This window comes from Haliotis rubra, unplaced genomic scaffold, assembly GCF_003918875.1.
Source record: "Haliotis rubra isolate DU_JTF1 unplaced genomic scaffold, ASM391887v1 Scf7, whole genome shotgun sequence".
Taxonomy (NCBI): domain Eukaryota; kingdom Metazoa; phylum Mollusca; class Gastropoda; order Lepetellida; family Haliotidae; genus Haliotis; species Haliotis rubra.
In genome coordinates, this window is record NW_025767412.1 from 1,329,301 (window position 1) to 1,351,472 (window position 22,172).

Sequence of the window (22,172 nt, forward strand, 5' to 3'; positions counted from 1 at the left end):
TGAGATTGTTTTTCTTTTGACAAAGACGAATGAGAATACCAGAAGGGTTAATTACACTGCAGGCAGGCAGGCGGGTTAGAGTGTCGAATAATTAATTCTTTCATGCTAATTTAATCCATTAATGTACCTGTTACATTGGAAGTTTTAGACCAGTATTCCCTACTTTTGGTGTGGAGTGTCCCCAGTAGGTCTTGTCCTTGGAAGGATAAGTGTCTTCTCTGTCTGCAGTGAGGAGGGACATTAATACAGTCGGTGCCGAACCAGTCTGTCAGTGGCTCAGACTCCCACTTCATCACTGGAACTGTCAAGCAACAGTACTTCTTCCTGGGAACATTTGTTCCTAGTCAATTTACAGCTTAGACACCAAAGGTACACAGGGTCATTCAGATAATGTAGTTGGAAGTATTCAGTGATCGATGCATTGTTTCCGTGGAACTGGAAGTGCGGTGATCATTTAATAGTTTGGATCAAGGTTATATGATTGAATACTTTAAAACTTTTAAGGGATGGATGTCTGCTTCTGTATAATGATGAACATGATGTTTTCAAGTAAATTCTTACCGATTCTTCAGGTGTAAGAATATAGTCCAAAACATCAAGTTCCTCATAATACAGCAGACATCCATCATTTTTTCCTCCTTCATGTGTATCACTTAATAATCAGTTTTCAAGATTTTAAAACATTCGTTAAGTGACATCTGATCTGAATTGAGATAATTAATAACATTTTTTTAATGCCATGGTATCTGAAGGTCAGTGGGTCTTCATAAGAGACAATCAATTGTTACTCATCATATATAAATGATTCATTATATATCTTGTTTATGTAGTTTATAGAACATTGTCACTTTCTGTATGGAACGTTTGCACAATAAATACTTTATCTTTAACTTTATCAAGGTAACTTGATAGTTTTGTGATAGAATAGTCCAATTGAGGCAAATTGAAACCCACCCAAAACAATTTGTTATGAAAAAACACAAACTCTCGCTCATCTAAAACAGTGAAACAATAACATACATTCAGGTCTGGAGTTTTTATCTGATTCCTCCACCAGACCTTGCAGAGCAATGTGAACACTACAACCCCACCCACAGACACTCCTCCCCTGATTGCACCTCCATCTGTGTAATCCCTCCATCTTCTGGTGTGGCACCCCCTCCATCAGCAGACACCAGGGAGCAGCTCAGCACACCCATTGTGTGTCACTCATCTGCCTGATACTCAATACAGCTTGTTGCAGACTTGTCAAGGAGATTCCCATGGTGGCCATTTTGTCATTTTCGGCCTCTTTTGGGTCAGGATGAATGACTTTCACTGAGCAGGCTTCCTGCTGTAAAGACCTCCACCTGCCTTTAGTATGGGTTGGGGAAGCTTAGTGTCAATTCTCCAGCCAATGTTACTGGTAATTTCTGTATAGTCTTCTTTCATATGTGCAAAGTTGAAATTTTGAACTTTTTCTTTTCTCACCTTCTGTGAAGCAGACACATCTATAATGTCATGTTAGGTTGTGGGCTTGTGTTTGCTTGTCAGGCTAAAAACTTGTGTGAAGTACATTTTTGATGTTTTCACTATGTTGTAGTTTGAAGTAGCATTAAACCAATTCTGTCACTCACTCATATCATAACTCTTGCATTTAACCAGTTCAATAGTTAAATAGTATTGTAACTCTTTCATTGAACCAACTCTCTCATTTGAATTGTAACTCATTCATTTTACCAGCTGCCCACTCACGTATAGTGAAACTCTTGCAGTAAACCAACTCACTGACTTAGTGTTATTCTTACATTACACTCACTCACTCACTCACTCACTCACTCACTCACTCACTCACTCACTCACTCACTCACTCACTCACTCACTCACTCACTCACTCACTCACTCACTCACTTGAATTGTGTTTCTTGCATTAAACCAACTCACTGACTTGTATTGTAATTCTTGCATTACGCTCACTCACACAGTCACTCAACTCATTCTCCCATTTATTCTTCCCGACCTCATTCTCTCATTTTTGTTGTAATTTTTCACTCATTCACTCACTGACATTCTAAAACTAAGACTATATCATCTCATTTACTCGACTTTATCAATCCATTACATATATATATATTCACTCTGATCACTTTAATCACTCAGTGGAAAAGATGTCAGCCTTCCATCCATCATAACTGTATATTTGTTAGATGAAGTTACAGAATTCAGACACATCATCAACACTGGATATGTTTCGTCCTTAATTACCTCAGGACTGTAATTTCACACACCATTGCTGCTAGTTAATAAGAATCAGCATGTAGATGAAGCAGACATTATGGTCCGTTATCACCATTATCCAAGGAGCCGCCAGTGCTGGGCTGCCTATTACAGGAAGTGATTCTCCAGCAAGGGTAGCTTAAGTATGATACCAGAAATCATCTTGAATGGCTGTCCTGCGCAAATGTCAAACATTCAGATGGTGTTTATTACATGATTGGGAGACTTATTGGAAGTGTTTTGTACGCATTTTTTTTTTCGATCACAATTTTTTGTTACGAGAATATGATATTTGACTTGATATGAAGTTAAGGAAAAGCTTTTATCAAATAGGCTGTGATTTTTTTAGCTTTGAGTCAGCTCAATTTTGCATCCATTGTTAATCCGTCCCACTTAGAATGTGAAGGGTAGGCCTTTGATTGTAGGGTCATTGACTCTGAGAACTGCTGAGATTTAGCATTGAAATATTGATATTACTAGTTTAAGCACTAAGCGCAGATGCTGTATCGAGAAGCCATGCTGAAATTAAGGGACATACTAGGGTCGTGGAGGTTTGATGCCTGTAGTATATGGATGTTGGGACTAAGTGTGTGAGGATACATACTAGGGTCGTGGAGGTTTGATACCTGTAGTATATGGATGTTGGGACTAAGTGTGCGAGGGTACATACATCAATACAATATTGTATCGAGATACAAGGCACTCGATACAATGCATCAATTTACAACTCCTGTATCGCAATACATAGGATACATTATAGACTAAGACTGTGTCTCTGAATATATATAATTCTGAGACAAACAAGGAACTCCTATTAAATTGAAAAGCAGCCCCAGTGAGCTCAGAGATTCAGACCTGAAGAAATTGCTTCATATGGAGCTATTGTATTGCAGAAGGAAAACTATTGTGGATCAGCAACTGTTTAACAGACTAGATACGTTACATTACAAGTTATCTTTATGTAAAAATTTTGGAATGAAAACAGAAACTGTAAGGACCAGTTTATGCAGATTCTGGGATATTTCTAGGCTGGCTGTGAATAGCAAAATCTGCAAAATGCCCCAAGCTTATATGTTTATCCCTACAGTATTCCATGTTTGCTCTCTGAAATTTGATAACAATTAATTCAGGGGTGTGATTACCCGCAAAAAGGGAGGCAATATTGAATTGTATCGCACCCATATCTTTACAACTCTAGCAGTGACTTTCTACATGTTTTACGTTTAGCATTAGGGCATAGCAGAGGATGCTGTCTTTTCTTGCTTAACTTCAAACATGTGAGAAGTCAGATTGAGTGAGTTAAGATTTAACATTGCATTGGTCAAACATGTGAGAAGTCAGATTGAGTGAGCTAAAATTTAACATTGCATTGGCTTTATTTGAGCCATGTAACTATGACACCAAGTTTATACATGTACACAGGGGGCTGTGGGGTAGCCTAATAGTTAAAGCATTCGCTTGTCATGCCGAAGACCCGGTTTCGATTCCCCACATGGGTACAATGTGTGAAGCCCATTTCTGGTGTTCCTTGCTGTGATATTGCTGGAATATTGCTAAAAGCAGCGTAAAACTAAACTGACTCATTCACTTAAACATGTACACAAGTGCATTACAAGTACACCAGAGAGAGTTAGGAGAACTGCATTGGTCAATGTACTGGTATAGAAATTGGGATAGTCTTTGTGCTGAGATCACAAGGTGTAACCCAGCAATCATGGCATATAGGGCTCCATCCCCAGCTGAGACACCTGTAGGTACTGAATTACCATAATTTACTTAATTTGTAAAGAACCATGCCTTGTTTGGGTAACCATGGTAGCTATGGCACTAACTTGTGATTTGTCCTCCAAGTGTGGTACCACCAGCTGGGGACCTTCTCAGTCAGACTCACTTGTTGTTGGTGTTTATTGTTGTATTTCCCCAAGTTCATTGTTTGGAACATTTGTGTGGTCCTTCTGTGAGGTTGTTCCCTGGAGAGGAAGAAGGTGTCACTTGTTTAGGAACAACTAGAAGAACAGAGCTCAGGTTACTGCAGCAGCAGGGTCTCAGATGTCAGGGACATGCTTGTTGCAGCCTTACAGGAGCATGTGCCTGTTTCTGGAACTGTATATATACATCATTGTGATACTGGAGTCCATTTCTGGTGTCACTTGCCAGGATATTGCTGGAATATTGATGAAAACTCTGTAAAACTATACTTAATAATGACAGCGAGGTTTCTGTGTTTATCTGTCCCTTTCTTCACAGAGGACAACTTGCCGTTTTTTTATACTTTGTTTCCTTTTGTAGTCAGTCAGCTTAAAATATTGATTTGCTCAATTCAAAGAAAGAATGAAGTTTCCAAGATCATATGTTGATTAGAACAATCACAAATGCAGGAATGATTAAACATCTGCATGAAGGTTTTGTGCTTTACACTGGTGTCATGGGAAATGGCAATGTCTATTTGGGGACCGGCCAAAAGCCCCTCAGGACAAAAGCCCCTCACCTTGGCCCTCTGGACAAAAGCCCCTCAGGACAAAAAGCCCCTCGACCAAAAGCCCCTCTGGACAAAAGCCCCTCGACCAAAAGCCCCTCAGGACAAAAGCCCCTCGACCAAAAGCCCCTCAGGACAAAAGCCCCTCGACCAAAAGCCCCTCAGGACAAAAGCCCCTCGACCAAAAGCCCCTCTGGACAAAAGACCCTCACTACCGGTAATTTGAGCATCCCTGTCAAAAGCCCCTCGATTCATGTATTTCATAAAAAGAATAAACATTTCTCATTGCTCTTTTATATTTTATAAAGTATTTTATCATACCAGTAATGGAAATGGAGCTAATTTGCTCAAGTATGAGTGAGGTGTATATATTTTTCTGTAGAAAACATTTGACTAAAACTTGATCATGGAGTTAATACACTGCCTCAAAAAGCTGTGCTTTGAAAATAGAACGCTGTCCATTCTACTGAGGACTTTCTTTCCACCATAGGCCACAACATTAGGTTGTGTTGATTTTTTTGCATTATTATTTATTATGTAAAACAATTTTTTGAGGCATTAATAAATTCTTGTTGATGTGTTTTCATTTGTTTGATGATATATATTTCTTATTCACTAAAATTATTTGCTAATTACATATTAATTTATATAGTAATTAGGGCCATTATTTTATGAAGCAATAAATTGTTTCATGTTATTGATCATTTCTTGTCTTTAATCTTATTTTCCATTAATACATAAAGTGAGGGGCTTTTGGTCATTTTTCAAGGGGCTTTTGTCCTTGGGGGCTTTTGGTCCAAGGGCTTTTGTCCCAAGGGGCTTTTGACCTAGACCCGTCTATTTGTGGGTAAACATGCTTTAAAAGGTGAAGCTTTCTTTGGGTGTTTGGCCAGTGACTGACATTTGTTTTGGGAAACTTTACTCTGTGAGATTTTCTAAAAACTGAGTGATTACGTCAACAGTGTCAGTTGCCTCACTTATATTTCTCTGTGTTCTGTAGTTTCCTGGAATCTTTATTCATCAGAGACCATAGGACGTTTTAATTGCTGTTTTGTGCGTAAATGTTCCCATTGAAGGTTTCAAAGAAAGGAAATTACCAGAAAATTCATGACAATACACCACAGCACACCCATACTACACCGCACCACACCACACAGCACCGCACCGCACCGCACCACACCAAACCACACCCATACTGCACCGCACCGCACCGCACCGCTCCGCACCGCACCGCACCGCACCACACCACACCACACCACAATGCCCTGCAATGCACCACCACCACCACACCACCATCACATTTAATTCCCTGTCCTCTCAAAATATTTACTTACACAGCCATACCACCACAGAAAAATTTAGCCTCCTGTTTACAAATAATGAACCAGATAGAATAGAAATAATCTGCTACCATACATACAACTTCAAATAAATCAAGAAGATCTCAAGATTGTCCTAGGTGATTATGCACATTTGTGTTAGCATATGTATTGTTGCTCTGACCCATTATGTATCTCGTTTATGTAGTTTATAGAATATTGTCACTGTTTCTACATGGTGAGTGAGTGAGTTTAGTTTTACGCCACCACTCAGCAATATTCCAGCTATATGGCGGCGGTCTGTAAATAATCGAGGCTGGACCAGACAATCCAGTGATCAACAGCATGAGCATCAATCTTCGCAATTGGGAACCGATGACATGTGTCAACCAAGCCAGCAAGCCTGACCACCCTATCCCGTTAGTTACCTCTTACGACAAGCATGGGTTACTGAATGTACAACACCTTCACAAGTGTTTTCTACGTGGAACGTTTGCGCAATAAAATATCTTGTATCTTGTATCACATCACTCCTACAACATGCCCCTGCCTGCTTCTCAACCACACTCTTAACCACCCAAACACTGAACCATTCACTCCACTTTGGTACACTTGCATCTGATCTGGGATACAGTAAGAGTCCCTAATCCCATGATGACATCTCCCGCCACAAGGAGACCATTCAGACAGCATGCATCAAAATAGTACAGATGTTATTGTGCGTTAATGATACAACAGTCATATTGACATGGCACACCTCCCAACACAGCCAGGGAAGCTTTTAATGTCAGTGTTTAGCTGTAGATTCTTGTCAGTGAACCTTTCAGGGCTGCTTGAATGATAAGCCTGTTTTTGAAGCTTTGTCATAACAGCCTAATATAGCCTGGTCTCTGAGGTAGTGTTGTACTGGATGCAGTCCAGCTGGTAGACACTCCTAGGTCATGGTTAGCAAGTGTAATGGAAGTAGTTGTCAAGACTGAAGTGATAATTTCTGATACTGAATACAAGTCATGCAACCTTTCAACGTCTTTGTTGGCTCATCCATTCTTTTATTTTCCTGGTGTACTGAATGTGAAGCGTGCGTGACTGGATTATTCTACTTCTGGCTTGCCTGAGCCACAGCCACCATGTTAGAATTTGAAAAAACAAGTGGAGATGTTTTCACAAAGCCAAACTCAAGTGTCCTTATCTTTTCTTTTGTCACCATGTGTGCCTCCATTGCTGTATACATGGAGACAGTATCATGAATATTGTCCTATTCCACTGAACATATGTCTTTCCCTCTGATTAAAACCTTTACCACGAAACAATGTGTTTAGCCTGAAATTTTCTGGAGTATTCAAACAAATCTCACTCACTCTACTTTTTCCTAAATCTAATTCCTCTCTCCCATGCCCTACTTTCAGAACCTAAACCAACCCTTCCACCTAAAACCTAAAACCAGAAACACATCTTTACCCACCCACCACAACACAGGCTACAATGTTTACCATTCCTTGTTTTGTCCCTTCTCTAGTCCCACCCACCACAACACAGGCTACAATGTTTACCATTCCTTGTTTTGTCCCTTCTCTAGTTCCACCTACCACAACACAGGCTACAATGTTTACCATTCCTTGTTTTGTCCCTTCTCTGGTCCCACCCACCACAACACAGGCTACAATGTTTACCATTCCTTTTTTTTGTCCCTTCTCTAGTTCCACCTACCACAACACAGGCTACAATGTTTACCATTCCTTGTTTTGTCCCTTCTCTAGTTCCACCCACCACAACACAGGCTACAATGTTTACCATTCCTTGTTTTGTCCCTTCTCTAGTTCCACCCACCACAACACAGGCTACAATGTTTACCATTCCTTGTTTTGTCCCTTCTCTAGTCCCACTCCACCACAACACAGGCTACAATGTTTACCATTCCTTGTTTTGTCCCTTCTCTAGTCCACACCCACCACAACACAGGCTACAATGTTTACCATTCCTTGTTTTGTCCCTTCTCTGGTCCCACCCACCACAACACAGGCTACAATGTTTACCATTCCTTGTTTTGTCCCTTCTCTAGTTCCACCCACCACAACACAGGCTACAATGTTTACCATTCCTTGTTTTGTCCCTTCTCTAGTCCCACCCACCACAACACAGGCTACAATGTTTACCATTCCTTGTTTTGTCCCTTCTCTGGTCCCACCCACCACAACACAGGCTACAATGTTTACCATTCCTTGTTTTGTCCCTTCTCTGGTCCCACTCACCACAACACAGGCTACAATGTTTACCATTCCTTGTTTTGTCCCTTCTCTGGTCCCACCCAGCACAACACAGGCCACAATGTTTAACCTTCCTTGTTACTGTCTCTTCTCTGGTCCCACCCACCAGTTTCTCCCACTCAGTATTACATGTGGTATGTGTCTCACTTCAAAGAAAAGGTAATTGCTGTTTGGTTAGGGCGTCAGGCTCAGTTTAATCTTCCCATAACAAAGTAGAGCTGTGGCTCCTCTCAGTGCTGTAGTCCACTGCTAGATGGAAGGCAAACATCAGCTGAAGATGGGGATGTGTGTTGACTAGGACCAGATGCCATTCATCAGCTACAGAAGACCTAGGCTGGGATTTCAGGACATGAGCAACACACGTCCACTACCCTAGACTAACATCTTGTCTCTGAAAGGAAAATATTAACAGATAAAACATTTCATAAAACATAATGAAACAGATCCCAGTGACTTTCATCAGTTTCTGAAACTGTGGTTATCTAGACTTGCCACATATTCTAGACTTGTATGGGCTTTCTTGGATATGATTGTTTCAGGGTCTGTATAACAGACTCCCACTGCCCTTTAACACTAGGCTGACATTATCTCCCAGAAATACATATTATTATTAAGTAATACCTACAGACAAAATATACTCATGGAAACAAATAAGGGAACACATGAAAGTACAAGTGTTCCTTTATTCTTCCAGAATTTCACTTACAGTGCAATACATACCTTGTGAAGAAACATGGAAAAGAATAAAGGAACACTTGTACTTTCATGTGTTCCCTTATTCGTTTCCATGAGTATATATAAAACAAACACCGAAAAATCGTTCATTTTATATAGTGGCTTAATCAATCCAAACATCTGGTGGACTACTTTGACACAAGCAGACTTTAAACACAGCCATAATGATAGATAGACAGTTATTGAATGATAGATAGAGAATGATAGATAGACAGTTATTGAAACAACACGTGAGGATCCTGCAGCTTGAAGAAACTCTTCATAAACAAGGATGTGAAACTGAAATAGTTGTCTGTTTCAAGTAAGTTATTCTCGAGATGAAAAAAAGTGTTCTGAAAGTGATACTGTTTCTAAGAACACAGTTTAGATTACAAGGCCAAAAGAGCCATAACCAGTTTTGACTGGGATAAACAGGAAATATCAAAACATTCTTTACTTGAAGCATATAAATGATCCAAAGACAAGCTGTCCACGGACAGTTTAGGACACTGGGACAAACAGGCCTAGACAGGTGAGTTCACAAGGACAAAAGAACTAGACAGGTGAGTTTACAAGGACAAAAGGCCTAGACAGGTGAGTTTACTAGGACAAACAGGCCTAGACAGGTGAGTTTACTAGGACAAAAAGGCCACAGCCAGTTTAGTTAACTGGGACAAACAAGCCACTTACAATTTAGTTTACTAAAACAGGCCTAGACCAGTGAATTCACAAGGACAAACAGGCTTCAGACAGTTTAGTTCATTAAGACAAACATGCCTAGACTGTTTAGTTTACTAGGACAAACATGCCTAGACAGGTGAGTTCACTGGAACAAACAGGCCACATACAGTTTAGTTCACAAGGACAAACAGGCCTACACAGTTTAGTTTGCCTAGACAGGTGAGTTCGCTAGGACAAGCAGGCCTAGACAGGTGAGTTCGTTAAGACAACCAGGTCTACACAGGTGAGTTTGCTAGGACAACCAGGCCTAGACAGGTGAGTTCACTAGGACAAACAACCATTAGACCATTAAGTTCACAGGAACACCCTGACCATGATTTAGTTCAGTAGGACACACAATCCATAGTCAGTTTAGTTCACCAGGAAAAGCTGGAGTTTATTTAACTAGGAAAACACACCATAGCATCTAAGCTTAAAATGGTTATAGACAAGTGAATAGCCAACATCGATTTTGAAAAGCAATAAATTTAATCTATGTTGCATGCATACTTGTCTCATACCAGGTGAGCTAAAGGAATGTGTCATTTAGACATAAAGTTTATTTCCTGAAACCATTAGATATCTTTCCTGTTAAACAGACCCACAGAGGAACAACCATTTCAATACATACTGCTGTATATTCAAGGGCCGATCATCTTTTCTTATTTGACCCAACTGATTTGCAACACTACAGCGGGGATATGTTTGTACCATGTTCTTCCTGCAAAGGCTATTTGTTCCAAGGTTATTTCCTTGAAACTCTGTCTGAACCATGTTAATAACGTGTGAACAATTAGCATGTTTATGAGAACATTGATGATACCATGACAGTCAATATGACAAATCAGTGGCAGATTGATTTTCTGTGAGTAAAACTATTTTTTTTTATGAAGAACTTTTGCATTTCCATGTTGTTCCTTAAAATGTTAGTTTTATAAGGAGGAGACATTATGATTCTTAACATTGACTTGCTCTATTTCATCTGCATCATATTAGTCTCTACGTCTTTAAGTTATGGTCTAAAAGGTTACAGCTTAGGGGCTTGAACGAGAATATTCTTGCTCCGTCCACTGCCCTCCTTTTCTTTAATGAATGACTTTGTGTTCTTCTTTTGGCGTACAAACTTCTCAAAAGATGAAATAGAAAATACTGATTCCATATAAGTATCCTTGCAAGCAGAATGTAATGAATATTCATATGATTGTATTGATGGCCGATGGCCTTTAATGCTGAAATATATTGTAAGTGTTTATGAATACACAATGAAACCGAATAATCATATGCATGTAGAGTGTTCTTTATCTATATTGTACCACAGACAGATCTGTTTCAGTGAATGATTGTTTCGCAAAGTGGTTGTTTTGTGACTCCCTTTGTCTGTGTCACAGTCCCTGTACCACATTATTTTCCCTCCTGCCTAGCCCTTCCTGCAATACTAAAGATCTAAATGAAGCAAGTTTAGATTTTATCTTAATTTCCCATCTCATCGGGGCTCCTTTTCAATTCAAATGGGATTATTTGTTACTATCAAAATTATATATATTCATGGACTAAGCATAAGTTTAGGACTTCCTGGATATTAACATATTCTGAAAATAATTCTCAGCATAAATATAGGGCTGTACAAGCACAATTTTGCCAATCTTCAACTACACAAACATGAACACTAACTTAAAAAGCCTCCTCTGTTTCAATTCATCAATATTTCTGGAAACTTTACATACAGAATCCTCGAGTCTGGAATACATTACCATACAACTATTGCTCTGGTGTTTCCTGTCTCTTCCACTGGTATTGATGTAGTGACTTGTCTGCGTCTATGTGACCTACCACTGAAGGACCCCAGGCAGCTGCTGCTGCTGCTGCTACTCTTTGTTTACCTCTGTCTCCAACCATCACTTCCTGCTGGAGAAGCACGCTCTGTGTGGAATTTTAATATTTTTATCATCATGTCTCTTGGGCCAGCTGGCTCCAATTGGGAAGGAATTTAAAGATGATTTGAGGGCTCTCAAGGATCTCTGCTTCCTGTTTGTCAGATCTTATAATTTGCTGGATTTACTTTTTATTTTGTGGAGTTAGATTATGAGGTTAATTTAATTACAGTGAAGGAGTCAATGTATCATTGAGAATCATTAAAGATATCCACTCTTACTTGGAGGTTTTTGATGGTATTTATATGGTAATTATTTCCTGGGTAAATGTTTCAGTGTTGTAAAGGGTATCCTCAATGTTAACAGTCAACTTTAGGTGAACTCAGCCTTGAAACTGATTACCATTGTTGTGTTCTCTAAATATGTTCCGGTGAATATGTTTTGATAGCAGTATGTTGTTGTGTCATTTCACTATTAAACAACTTCTCAGCTTATAGTACAAGCTTCCTATACACACCTGTCTGCTCCATTACACCTGTCTTTTCCTACACACCTGTCTTTTCCTACACACCTGTCCCCTCCTACACACCTGTCTCCTCCTACACACCTGTCTGCTCCATCATACCTGTCTCTTCCTACATACCTGTCTCCTCCTACACACCTGTCTCCTCCTACATGCCTATCTCCTCCATCATACCTGTCTTTTCCTACACACCTGTCTCCTCCTACATGCCTATCTCCTCCATCATACCTGTCTCTTTCTACACACCTGTCCCCTCCTACACACCTGTCTGCTCCATCATACCTGTCTTTTCCTACACACCTGTCTCCTCCTACATGCCTATCTCCTCCATCATACCTGTCTCTTTCTACACACCTGTCCCCTCCTACACACCTGTCTGCTCCATCATACCTGTCTCTTCCTACATACCTGTCTCCTCCTACACACCTGTGTCCTCCTACACGCCTATTTCCTCCATCATACCTGTCTCTTCCTACATACCTGTCTCCTCCTACACACCTGTCTCCTCCTACATGCCTATCTCCTCCATCATAGCTTTCTCTTCCTACACACCTGTCTCCTCCTACACACCTGTCTCTTCCTACAAACTTTCTTTCTACACACCTGTCGCCTTCACATTTCTCTCCTCCTACACACCTGTCTCCTCCTATACACCTGTTTCCTTCTTTACACCTGTCTCCTTCACATCTGTCTCCTACCCTACACACCTGTCTCCTACTACACACTTGTCTCTTCCTATACACCTGTCTCCTCCTACACACCTGCCTCCTCCTACACACTTGTCTCCTCCTTCACACCTGTCTCCTCCTTCACTCCTGTCTCCTCCAACACACCTCTCTCCTACTACACATGTGTCTCTTCCTACACACATCTCTCCTCCTTCACTCCTGTCTCCTCCTTCACACCTGTCTCCTCCTACACACCTGTCTCCTCCTACACACCTGCCTCCTCCTACACACTTGTCTCCTCCTTCACACCTGTCTCCTCCAACACACCTGCTCCTGTTCCTCACTTCACCCCTCTCCACCATCCCCACCCCTCCCCACCATCCCCACCCCTCCTCACTCCTCCTCACAACAGCCCTTCACCATCACCATTCATGACACGTAACCTCTTTGGTTCAGGGTTCTGCCAGTGTATTGAATAAATCCTAATAATATCCTGGAGAAAACAACATGCTCATTCTTTGCTAAGTCAACCAATCAATCATATAGAAATGCATGATTTTATTCGTAGAATTTGAGGCTAGAATCTGACTTGGACATTGAGACTGTCTGGACTAGTAAGTAATGGGGTAGAATGTTCATGAACATTTATATCCTACTAATGCGATATTTCCGTGAGAAACAGGCTCTGCCAGGTGTATGAGGAAGTCTTGCTGAAGTGAAGCGAATTCCCCATTATTTCCCCTTTTTCTTTGTCTATTTCGGTACAAGTATAGGCTTTGTGAAACATTTTCCTCAACGATCAGGATCAAGATTCTACTGATTGTGATGATTACCAATGTAGCTGTCGTCATGTCTCAGGTCATGTGGTCACATGACACTGCGACTACACAGATGATGCCGACATAGTTGTTCTGTACATTTGTTGAAGACATAAAACTCAGGAGTGTGCAACCTTAAAGCTGACGCCCATGTAGCTGGTCTAACATTTGTGAAGACACTAACTTAACTTCCAAGACTGTGTTTCTTGAAGACATACAGTCCCAAGACTCTGTTTCTTGAAGACATACAGTCCAAAGATTATGTTTCTTGAAGACATACAGTCTCAAGATTATGTTTCTTGAAGACATACAGTCCCAAGACTGTGTTTCGTGAAGACATACATTCCAAAGATTATGTTTCTTGAAGACATACAGTCCCAAGACTGTGTTTCTTGAAGACATACAGTCCCAAGACTGTTTCTTGAAGACATACAGTCCCGAGACTGTTTCTTGAAGACATACAGTCCCAAGATTATGTTTTTTGAAGACATACAGTCCCGAGACTGTTTCTTGAAGACATACAGTCCCAAGACTGTGTTTCTTGTCCAACATACACAGTACCAAGACTGTTTCTTGAAAATGTACAGTTCCAAGATTGTCACCTGAAGTAGCCTGTAGGTTGTTGGTGTCCATGGTACAAGGTAAATAGTTATGATACAAGCAGTGTTTTCAATCTATCATTCAAGTATTATTGATTCTTTAAAGCTTGCCACAGAAGATTGTTATAGAGTTTGGCTTGAATATATTGGTTTCTTCATTTACAGATTTATTTATAAATAAATGATAAATGTCAGCAAAATAATGAAATCATTTCAGGTTTCTCTTTGCAATTAGAAAGTTGGGACCTCATGGCCAGTGTCACTGGATCTGGCTTCAACAGTTTATCCTCTTTGATTAATTGTTGGGTTAGAAATAACTGAGGTCATCAAATTGGTATGTGCACAACAACAAATATCACTTTTCATCATCTGGATAGCATCTTTCAGGACATTCAAATCTTATTGTGACTTATGATTGGAATCATGTGAAACTCAGTGAAGTGAAAAGATGTCACCAAACAGAATCATATATCAGGTCAACTTTTAGCATGGACTCAGATTGTGTTGGAATGACCTGTAAAACACAGGAACATACTAAGATTTTACAATCTAGACTCACAGATCATGGCACCCCAAAGTCTGTATCGAGAAAGTGTTGGATTGGCCTTCTGTAAAACACACTTGCCAAGATATTACAAGCTAGACTCATAGATCATGGCACCCCAAAGTCTGTATCGAGAAAGTGTTGGACTAGCCCTCTGTAAAACACAAGTGCCAAGATTTTATAAGCTAAACTCATAGATCTAGGCACCCCAAAGTCTGTATCGAGATAGTGTTGTATTGACCTTCTGTAAAACACAAGTGCCCAGATTTTACAAGCTAGACTCATGGATCATGGCACCCCAAAGTCTGCATCGAGATAGTGTTGGATTGGCCTTCTGTAAAACACAAGTGCCCAGATTTTACAAGCTAGACTCATGGATCATGGCACCCCAAAGTCTGCATCGAGATAGTGTTGGATTGGCCTTCTGTAAAACACAACACAAGTGCCCAGATTTTACAAGCTAGACTCATGGATCATGGCACCCCAAAGTCTGCATCGAGATAGTGTTGGATTGGCCTTCTTCTGCCCAGATTTTGCAAGCTAGACTCATGGATCACACCCCAAAGTCTGTGCCATAGTGTTGGATTGACCTTCTGTACAAGTGCCCAGATTTTACAAGCTAGACTCATGGATCATGGCACCCCAAAGTCTGTATCGAGATAGTGTTGGATTGGCCTTCTGTAAAACACAAGTGCCCAGATTTTACAAGCTAGACTCATGGATCATGGCACCCCAAAGTCTGTATCGAGATAGTGTTGGATTGGCCTTCTGTAAAACACACTAGTGCCCAGATTTTACAAGCTAGACTCATAGATCATGGCACCCCAAAGTCTGTATTGAGAAAGTGTTGGATTGGCCTTCTGTAGACTCATAAGATCTGCACACCTCTAAGTCTGTATCAAGATAGTGTTGAATTGACCTAATGTAACAGACACGTACCTAGATTTTACAAGCTAGACTCATTGATCATGGCAAGCCTGAGAATGTACCTAGATAGAGTTGGATTGACCCTTTGTGAAACACAGGGAAGTGCCAAGATACATATCCGGCTAGACTCATAGATCTGGGCATCCTAAAAGTAACTGTACTTGGATAGAGTTGCTTTGACTTTCTGTGAAATGCAGTGAACTCCGAGAGGTGTTTGTAAACTGGCTTGACAGAAATAGTTACACTTGTGATCATGCATCGTTGGGACATTTCAGAGTGTGGAGTTGATGGGTTTTCAAATAAACCAATTAGATAAACAGATAACTGTGGCACTGTAATTGAAGTAACAGGAAAAGTAATCACGGAAATGTTTGCTTTAATTTGGTCATAGCATTGACAGATATAGGTTAATTTGAGTGTGAAACCCAACACTCCTATAATGACAATTTACTCGTGTACTGAGTGCAGTTCACCCCGTCTGGAAATAATATCATAATTTGACGTGTCTTTGATTGCTTCAGAAATGCACGAATACATTAGCAATGAACACCTGTACTGTAAAAAGTTTCAATATTCTTAAATGTCTGCCAAGGAGTAGGTTCCTGCATGATTTTAATTTACAACTGTGTTACCTGTAGATGTATGAACTAAGTTGATTTTGAAACCATTGAGGTTATGATTAACACAGTATGTAGTAGCCCGCTGGTTAGTGTGTTTACTGAGTACTCAGGTTTGACTTCCTAATGGGTATAAGTGATACAACCAGTTTGGTGGTATCTGGGAGGTTGTACGAAATATAATTCTAGTATCTGCAGTGACCCACCCACCACTAGAAGCAAAACTAACAACCATCAACCACTGTCAGCACAGTTGTGAGAGATCTAGCTCTAGAACTTCTCACTGACCCACTGCCAGTACAAAAACCAGCAACCATCAACACAGGTTGTTAGAGATCTAGTTCTGGAACCTGACCTGGCACAACCACTGCTAGTACAAAAACCAACAATCATCAACACAGTTATGAGAGATGAAGATCTAGAACTTTTCATGTTCAACCCTTTTCCAGTACAAAACCCAACAACCATCAGGACAGTTGTGAGAGATCTAGTTGTAGAACCTCCACCGGCCCACCCTTCTCCAGTACAAACCCAACAACCATCAGGACAGTTGTGAGAGATCTAGTTGTAGAACCTCCACCGGCCCACCCTTCTCCAGTACAAAACCCAACAACCATCAGGACAGTTGTGAGAGATCTAGTTGTAGAACCTCCACCGGCCCACCCACCTCCAGTACAAACCCAACAACCATCAGGACAGTTGTGAGAGATCTAGTTGTAGAACCTCCACCGGCCCACCCACCTCCAGTACAAAACCCAACAACCATCAGGACAGTTGTGAGAGATTTAGTTGTAGAACCTCCACCGCCCACCCACTTCCAGTACAAAACCCAACAACCATCAGGACAGTTGTTAGAGAGATCTAGTTGTAGAACCTCCACCGCCCACCCACCTCCAGTACAAAACCCAACAACCATCAGGACAGTTGTGAGAGATCTAGTTGTAGAACCTCCACCGGCCCACCCACCTCCAGTACAAAACCCAACAACCATCAGCACAGTTGTGAGAGATCTAGTTGTAGAACCTCTACCGGCCACCACCCACCTCCAGTACAAAACCCAACAACCATCAGGACAGTTGTGAGAGATCTAGTTGTAGAACCTCCACCGCCCACCCACCTCCAGTACAAAACCCAACAACCATCAGGACAGTTGTGAGAGATCTAGTTGTAGAACCTCCACCGGCCCACCCACCTCCAGTACAAAACCCAACAACCATCAGGACAGTTGTGAGAGATCTAGTTGTAGAACCTCCACCGCCCACCCACCTCCAGTACAAAACCCAACAACCATCAGGACAGTTGTGAGAGAGATCTAGTTGTAAACCTCCACCGCCCACCCACCTCCAGTACATAACCCAACAACCATCAGCACAGTTGTGAGAGATCTAGTTGTAGAACCTCCACCGGCCCACCCACCTCCAGTACATAACCCAACAACCATCAGGACAGTTGTGAGAGATCTAGTTGTAGAACCTCCACCGGCCCACCCACCTCCAGTACAAAACCCAACAACCATCAGGACAGTTGTGAGAGATCTAGTTGTAGAACCTCCACCGGCCCACCCACCTCCAGTACAAAACCCAACAACCATCAGGACAGTTGTTAGAGATCTAGTTGTAGAACCTCCACCGGCCCACCCACCTCCAGTACAAAACCCAACAACCATCAGGACAGTTGTGAGAGATCTAGTTGTAGAACCTCCATTGGCCCACCCACCTCCAGTACAAAACCCAACAACCATCAGGACAGTTGTGAGAGATCTAGTTGTAGAACCTCCACCGGCCCACCCACCTCCAGTACATAACCCAACAACCATCAGGACAGTTGTGAGAGATCTAGTTGTAGAACCTCCACCGGCCCACCCACCTCCAGTACATAACCCAACAACCATCAGGACAGTTGTGAGAGATCTAGCTGTAGAACCTCCACCGGCCCACCCACCTCCAGTACAAAACCCAACAACCATCAGGACAGTTGTGAGAGATCTAGCTGTAGAACCTCCACCGGCCCACCCACCTCCAGTACATAACCCAACAACCATCAGGACAGTTGTGAGAGATCTAGTTGTAGAACCTCCACCGGCCCACCCACCTCCAGTACAAAACCCAACAACCATCAGGACAGTTGTGAGAGATCTAGCTGTAGAACCTCCACCGGCCCACCCACCTCCAGTACAAAACCCAACAACCATCAGGACAGTTGTGAGAGATCTAGCTGTAGAACCTCCACCGGCCCACCCACCTCCAGTACAAAACCCAACAACCATCAGGACAGTTGTGAGAGATCTAGCTGTAGAACCTCCACCGGCCCACCCACCTCCAGTACAAAAGCCAACAATCATCAACACATGTTCTGGATCTGGAACTTCTGTTGATCCATCTGTTCATTTTAACTTCATAAATAAACCTTGCATAATCCTTGTCATAATTATTTTGCTGTCATAACAGAGTTTCAGTAACTATGAAATGTTCTGTGACAGTCTTTTTTTTTCTTTGGGATCTGATTTGTTTTTCTGACTTTGCCATTCTGTTTGTTTCAGACAAGTTATTGAGGGGGAGGAACACCGAGACAAGAAGATGCACTGCACTTTTAACATTCTTGTGAGTTGTTTTAATCGTTACTTACATAAGCAGCTGTTTACCAAGGTCTGCCAAATATGTCCTATGAACCACAATTTATTTCATTTGAAGGCAGAAATCTACAATTGCGTTTCCTGTATTTTAACTTTGGGGTTTTCAGTAGATCAGTTTTGCCCCATACTTGTATATATACTTGAACATACCAAGGCAGGATATAGATAGGTCCCTTGTGCTCCATACTTGTTGCTCAGTTTGGGCACCAAGACAGGATGTAGATGCCCTGCTTCCTATACTTGTGAGTGTGTTGGTGCCCCAATATGGGATATAAGTCCCCTTGTGCCCCACACTTGTCCCTATGTTGGGGCACCAAGACAGGATATAGGCCCCTTGTGCCCCACACTTGTCCCTATGTAGGGGCACCAAGACAGGATATAGGCCCCTTGTGCCCCACACTTGTCCCTATGTAGGGGCACCAAGACAGGATATAGGCCCCTTGTGCCCACACCAAGACAGGATATAGGCCCCTTTGTGCCCTACACTTGTCCCTATGTGGGGCACCAAGACAGGATATTGTCCCTATGTAGGGGCACCAAGACACCAAGACAGGATATATAGGCCCCTTGTGCCCCACACTTGTCCCTATGTTGGGGCACCAAGACAGGATATAGGCCCCTTGTGCCCCACACTTGTCCCTATGTTGGGGCACCAAGACAGGATATAGGCCCCTTGTGCCCCACACTTGTCCCTATGTAGGGGCACCAAGACAGGATATAGGCCCCTTGTGCCCCACACTTGTCCCTATGTAGGGGCACCAAGACAGGATATAGGCCCCTTGTGCCCCACACTTGTCCCTTTGTAGGGGCACCAAGACAGGATATAGGCCCCTTGTGCCCCACACTTGTCCCTATGTAGGGTCACCAATACAGGATATAGGCCCCTTGTGCCCCACACTTGTTGCCATGTGTATGATATTGGAAATGAAAATAATAGTAATGATATTGTTATAAGCAGAACATGCTACAGTGGAGGTTTGTTCCAGAATTTCTACAAGGACAACATCAACCGCGAGGAGATGTACATCCGCTACATCAACAAGTTGTTCATTCTCCATCACGACGCCAACAACTTTGTCGAGGCTGGACTCACCCTGCAACTGTATGCACAGCTGTTGCGGTGGACCACGGACCAGTTGTCCGCCAACCTCGGGTACCCCTCGCAGAAGGAATGGGAAAGGAAAGAAGAACTCACCCTCAAGGTCATTGAGTGCTTCGACAAGGGCAAGGTCAGTGACATTTTTGTTGTATTTTTTTAGCCAAGAATCCTCATGATTTGTGATACTTTCAATAATATGAAATACAATTGGCAAGGATTTGTTGAGTTGAATAGTTTGAAACTTTGATAAATGATAACAATGTCTGCTGAGCGAGGATGTGACCCTCGGAGGGAGCATTACTCTTTGATTTCTAGTTAAACATAATCTAACGGACACGGGCTTGTCTACTTCTGACTTAATTGTGGACACTGTAGTATATGACCCCTTGTCACCTGATCTCACCCTGTGTTCCAGGCCTGGGAGTATGGGATTCCACTCTGCAAGGAGCTGGCGGAGGTCTATGAGAAGAAGCTGTTCAACTACAAGAAGCTGAGTCAAATATTGGTATGCTGTTTACAAATTTGGCTAGTTTGACAAACATTAGCCTGCTGTTTTCACTTGTTAAGTTATCCAAGTAATTTCATGAAAAATTAGACATTTATAGTTTATACATAATAAATACATTTCTTGTATGACTTTGTCAAATGTTTCAGTTCACAAATCAGTAACTTTGACTGTCTTTCCTCAAATAAGCATTGTCTGTAGATGTCCTGAGGACTAAAGTGTAGCATTGACCTATTGTATAAGGCAGTTAATCTCATCTCACTCATAGCCTGAACTTGACTCTTACTGGCATTTTGCTACACTCTGGCTTCAGACTTACGGCTGAATCTGCAGACTGTCACATGTTAGTATTTTACATCAGCTCAAATTCAGTTTGTTGGACATCTTGATACATCCAACTGATACTTCACAGACCTGAAGTGGTTAAATCCAGACAAACAAAGAATAATTGTGACCTGTAATTGGAACTATTATCTCTTTGACCCCCTCAAACTTGTCGTAGACCGTGCCTGATACTCTGCAGCCTGCTTTGTCCTGGGTCGCCAGATCTAAATCTGTCTGCGGAAGTATGGCAGGGAGTCTGTAAATGTCAGGGGACACCACAGGGTGGGAACACTTCAATGCAACAAGTGACACAGGCTAAACTTTGTTATAGTATTGTATTGACAGTGTTTGTGTTAATTTTATACAAATTCATTATCAACTTTATTTTACTTAATTTGAAATTTAGTTTATTATCTTAGCTTAATTTGGATAATTAGGAAATTGTGAACATTGTTAATTATGGTTGGCAGAGTAGTCTCCCTTGAGACCATACATGAAAGGAGAGAATTTTTTCTTGATTTTGATATACTGAATTAAAACTATATGGAATTTTTTGTCAGGTTGATACACTGTTGTTTTGTATGCTATGTTAGTTATATATAGAGTTGCTGCTTTCTTGTGTTACCACAGCAACGAGAGGCAGCGTTCTTCAACAATATCCTAGAGGGATCCTCCTTGAGACAGAACCCTTCCTACTACAGAGTGGCTTACTACGGCATGAGCTTCCCACCATTTGTCAGAGTACGTACTTGTTTCGTAGGAAGACATCTTGTATACACACCAAAGATAATCTGGTATTTAGAAGGAATTTAAACATTTAATCAGCTGAACAAAGATGGTGCTCCATGTTTGGGAAAAACTTTGTAAATCCTGAATAAGGATTAAGCACTGTCCAACAGGTGTGATGTCAAGTCAGACATTCACAGGTCTACAAACTTTAGACAATGTAACCCTTTGTGTTGACTCATGCAGCCTAGTGACTTGATGAACTCCATTCCACTGTATTTATTGAACTAATGAAAAGTTTAACATTCTAAACATGGAGCTGGCTTTATAAGAAATTATTCCTTCTCTCAATCTTTCTCAGGTTAGTAAATTGAAGTACATGTTTCTATGTAGCTGTTAATCATTTACATCAAAGAACACCTGGTGTTATCCTGCTCTAATTTCAGTCTTGGACTTAATCATAGAACACCAGTTGTTATTATTCATGTGCTGTAAGCATTCATATGGCACAAGTTTCTGTCAAGGACTTAATCATAGAACACCAGGTGTTATTATTCATGTGCTGTAAGC

At 41.5% G+C, this 22,172-nt stretch overlaps 1 protein-coding gene across 3 annotated transcripts in view; it reads left to right on the plus strand.

Annotated features, from left to right (window-relative positions):
* The window catches only part of LOC124258690 (dedicator of cytokinesis protein 3-like), a 150,582-nt gene that overhangs the window by 108,592 nt on the left and 19,818 nt on the right, over nt 1-22,172 (plus strand). For all 3 annotated transcript variants that reach the window (XM_046692763.1, XM_046692764.1, XM_046692766.1), the window contains exons 37-40: nt 18,856-18,916; nt 19,935-20,177; nt 20,463-20,552; nt 21,507-21,617. In XM_046692763.1, the coding sequence (XP_046548719.1) occupies nt 18,856-18,916; nt 19,935-20,177; nt 20,463-20,552; nt 21,507-21,617 (505 nt within the window). The remainder of the gene's footprint in view (nt 1-18,855; nt 18,917-19,934; nt 20,178-20,462; nt 20,553-21,506; nt 21,618-22,172) is intronic.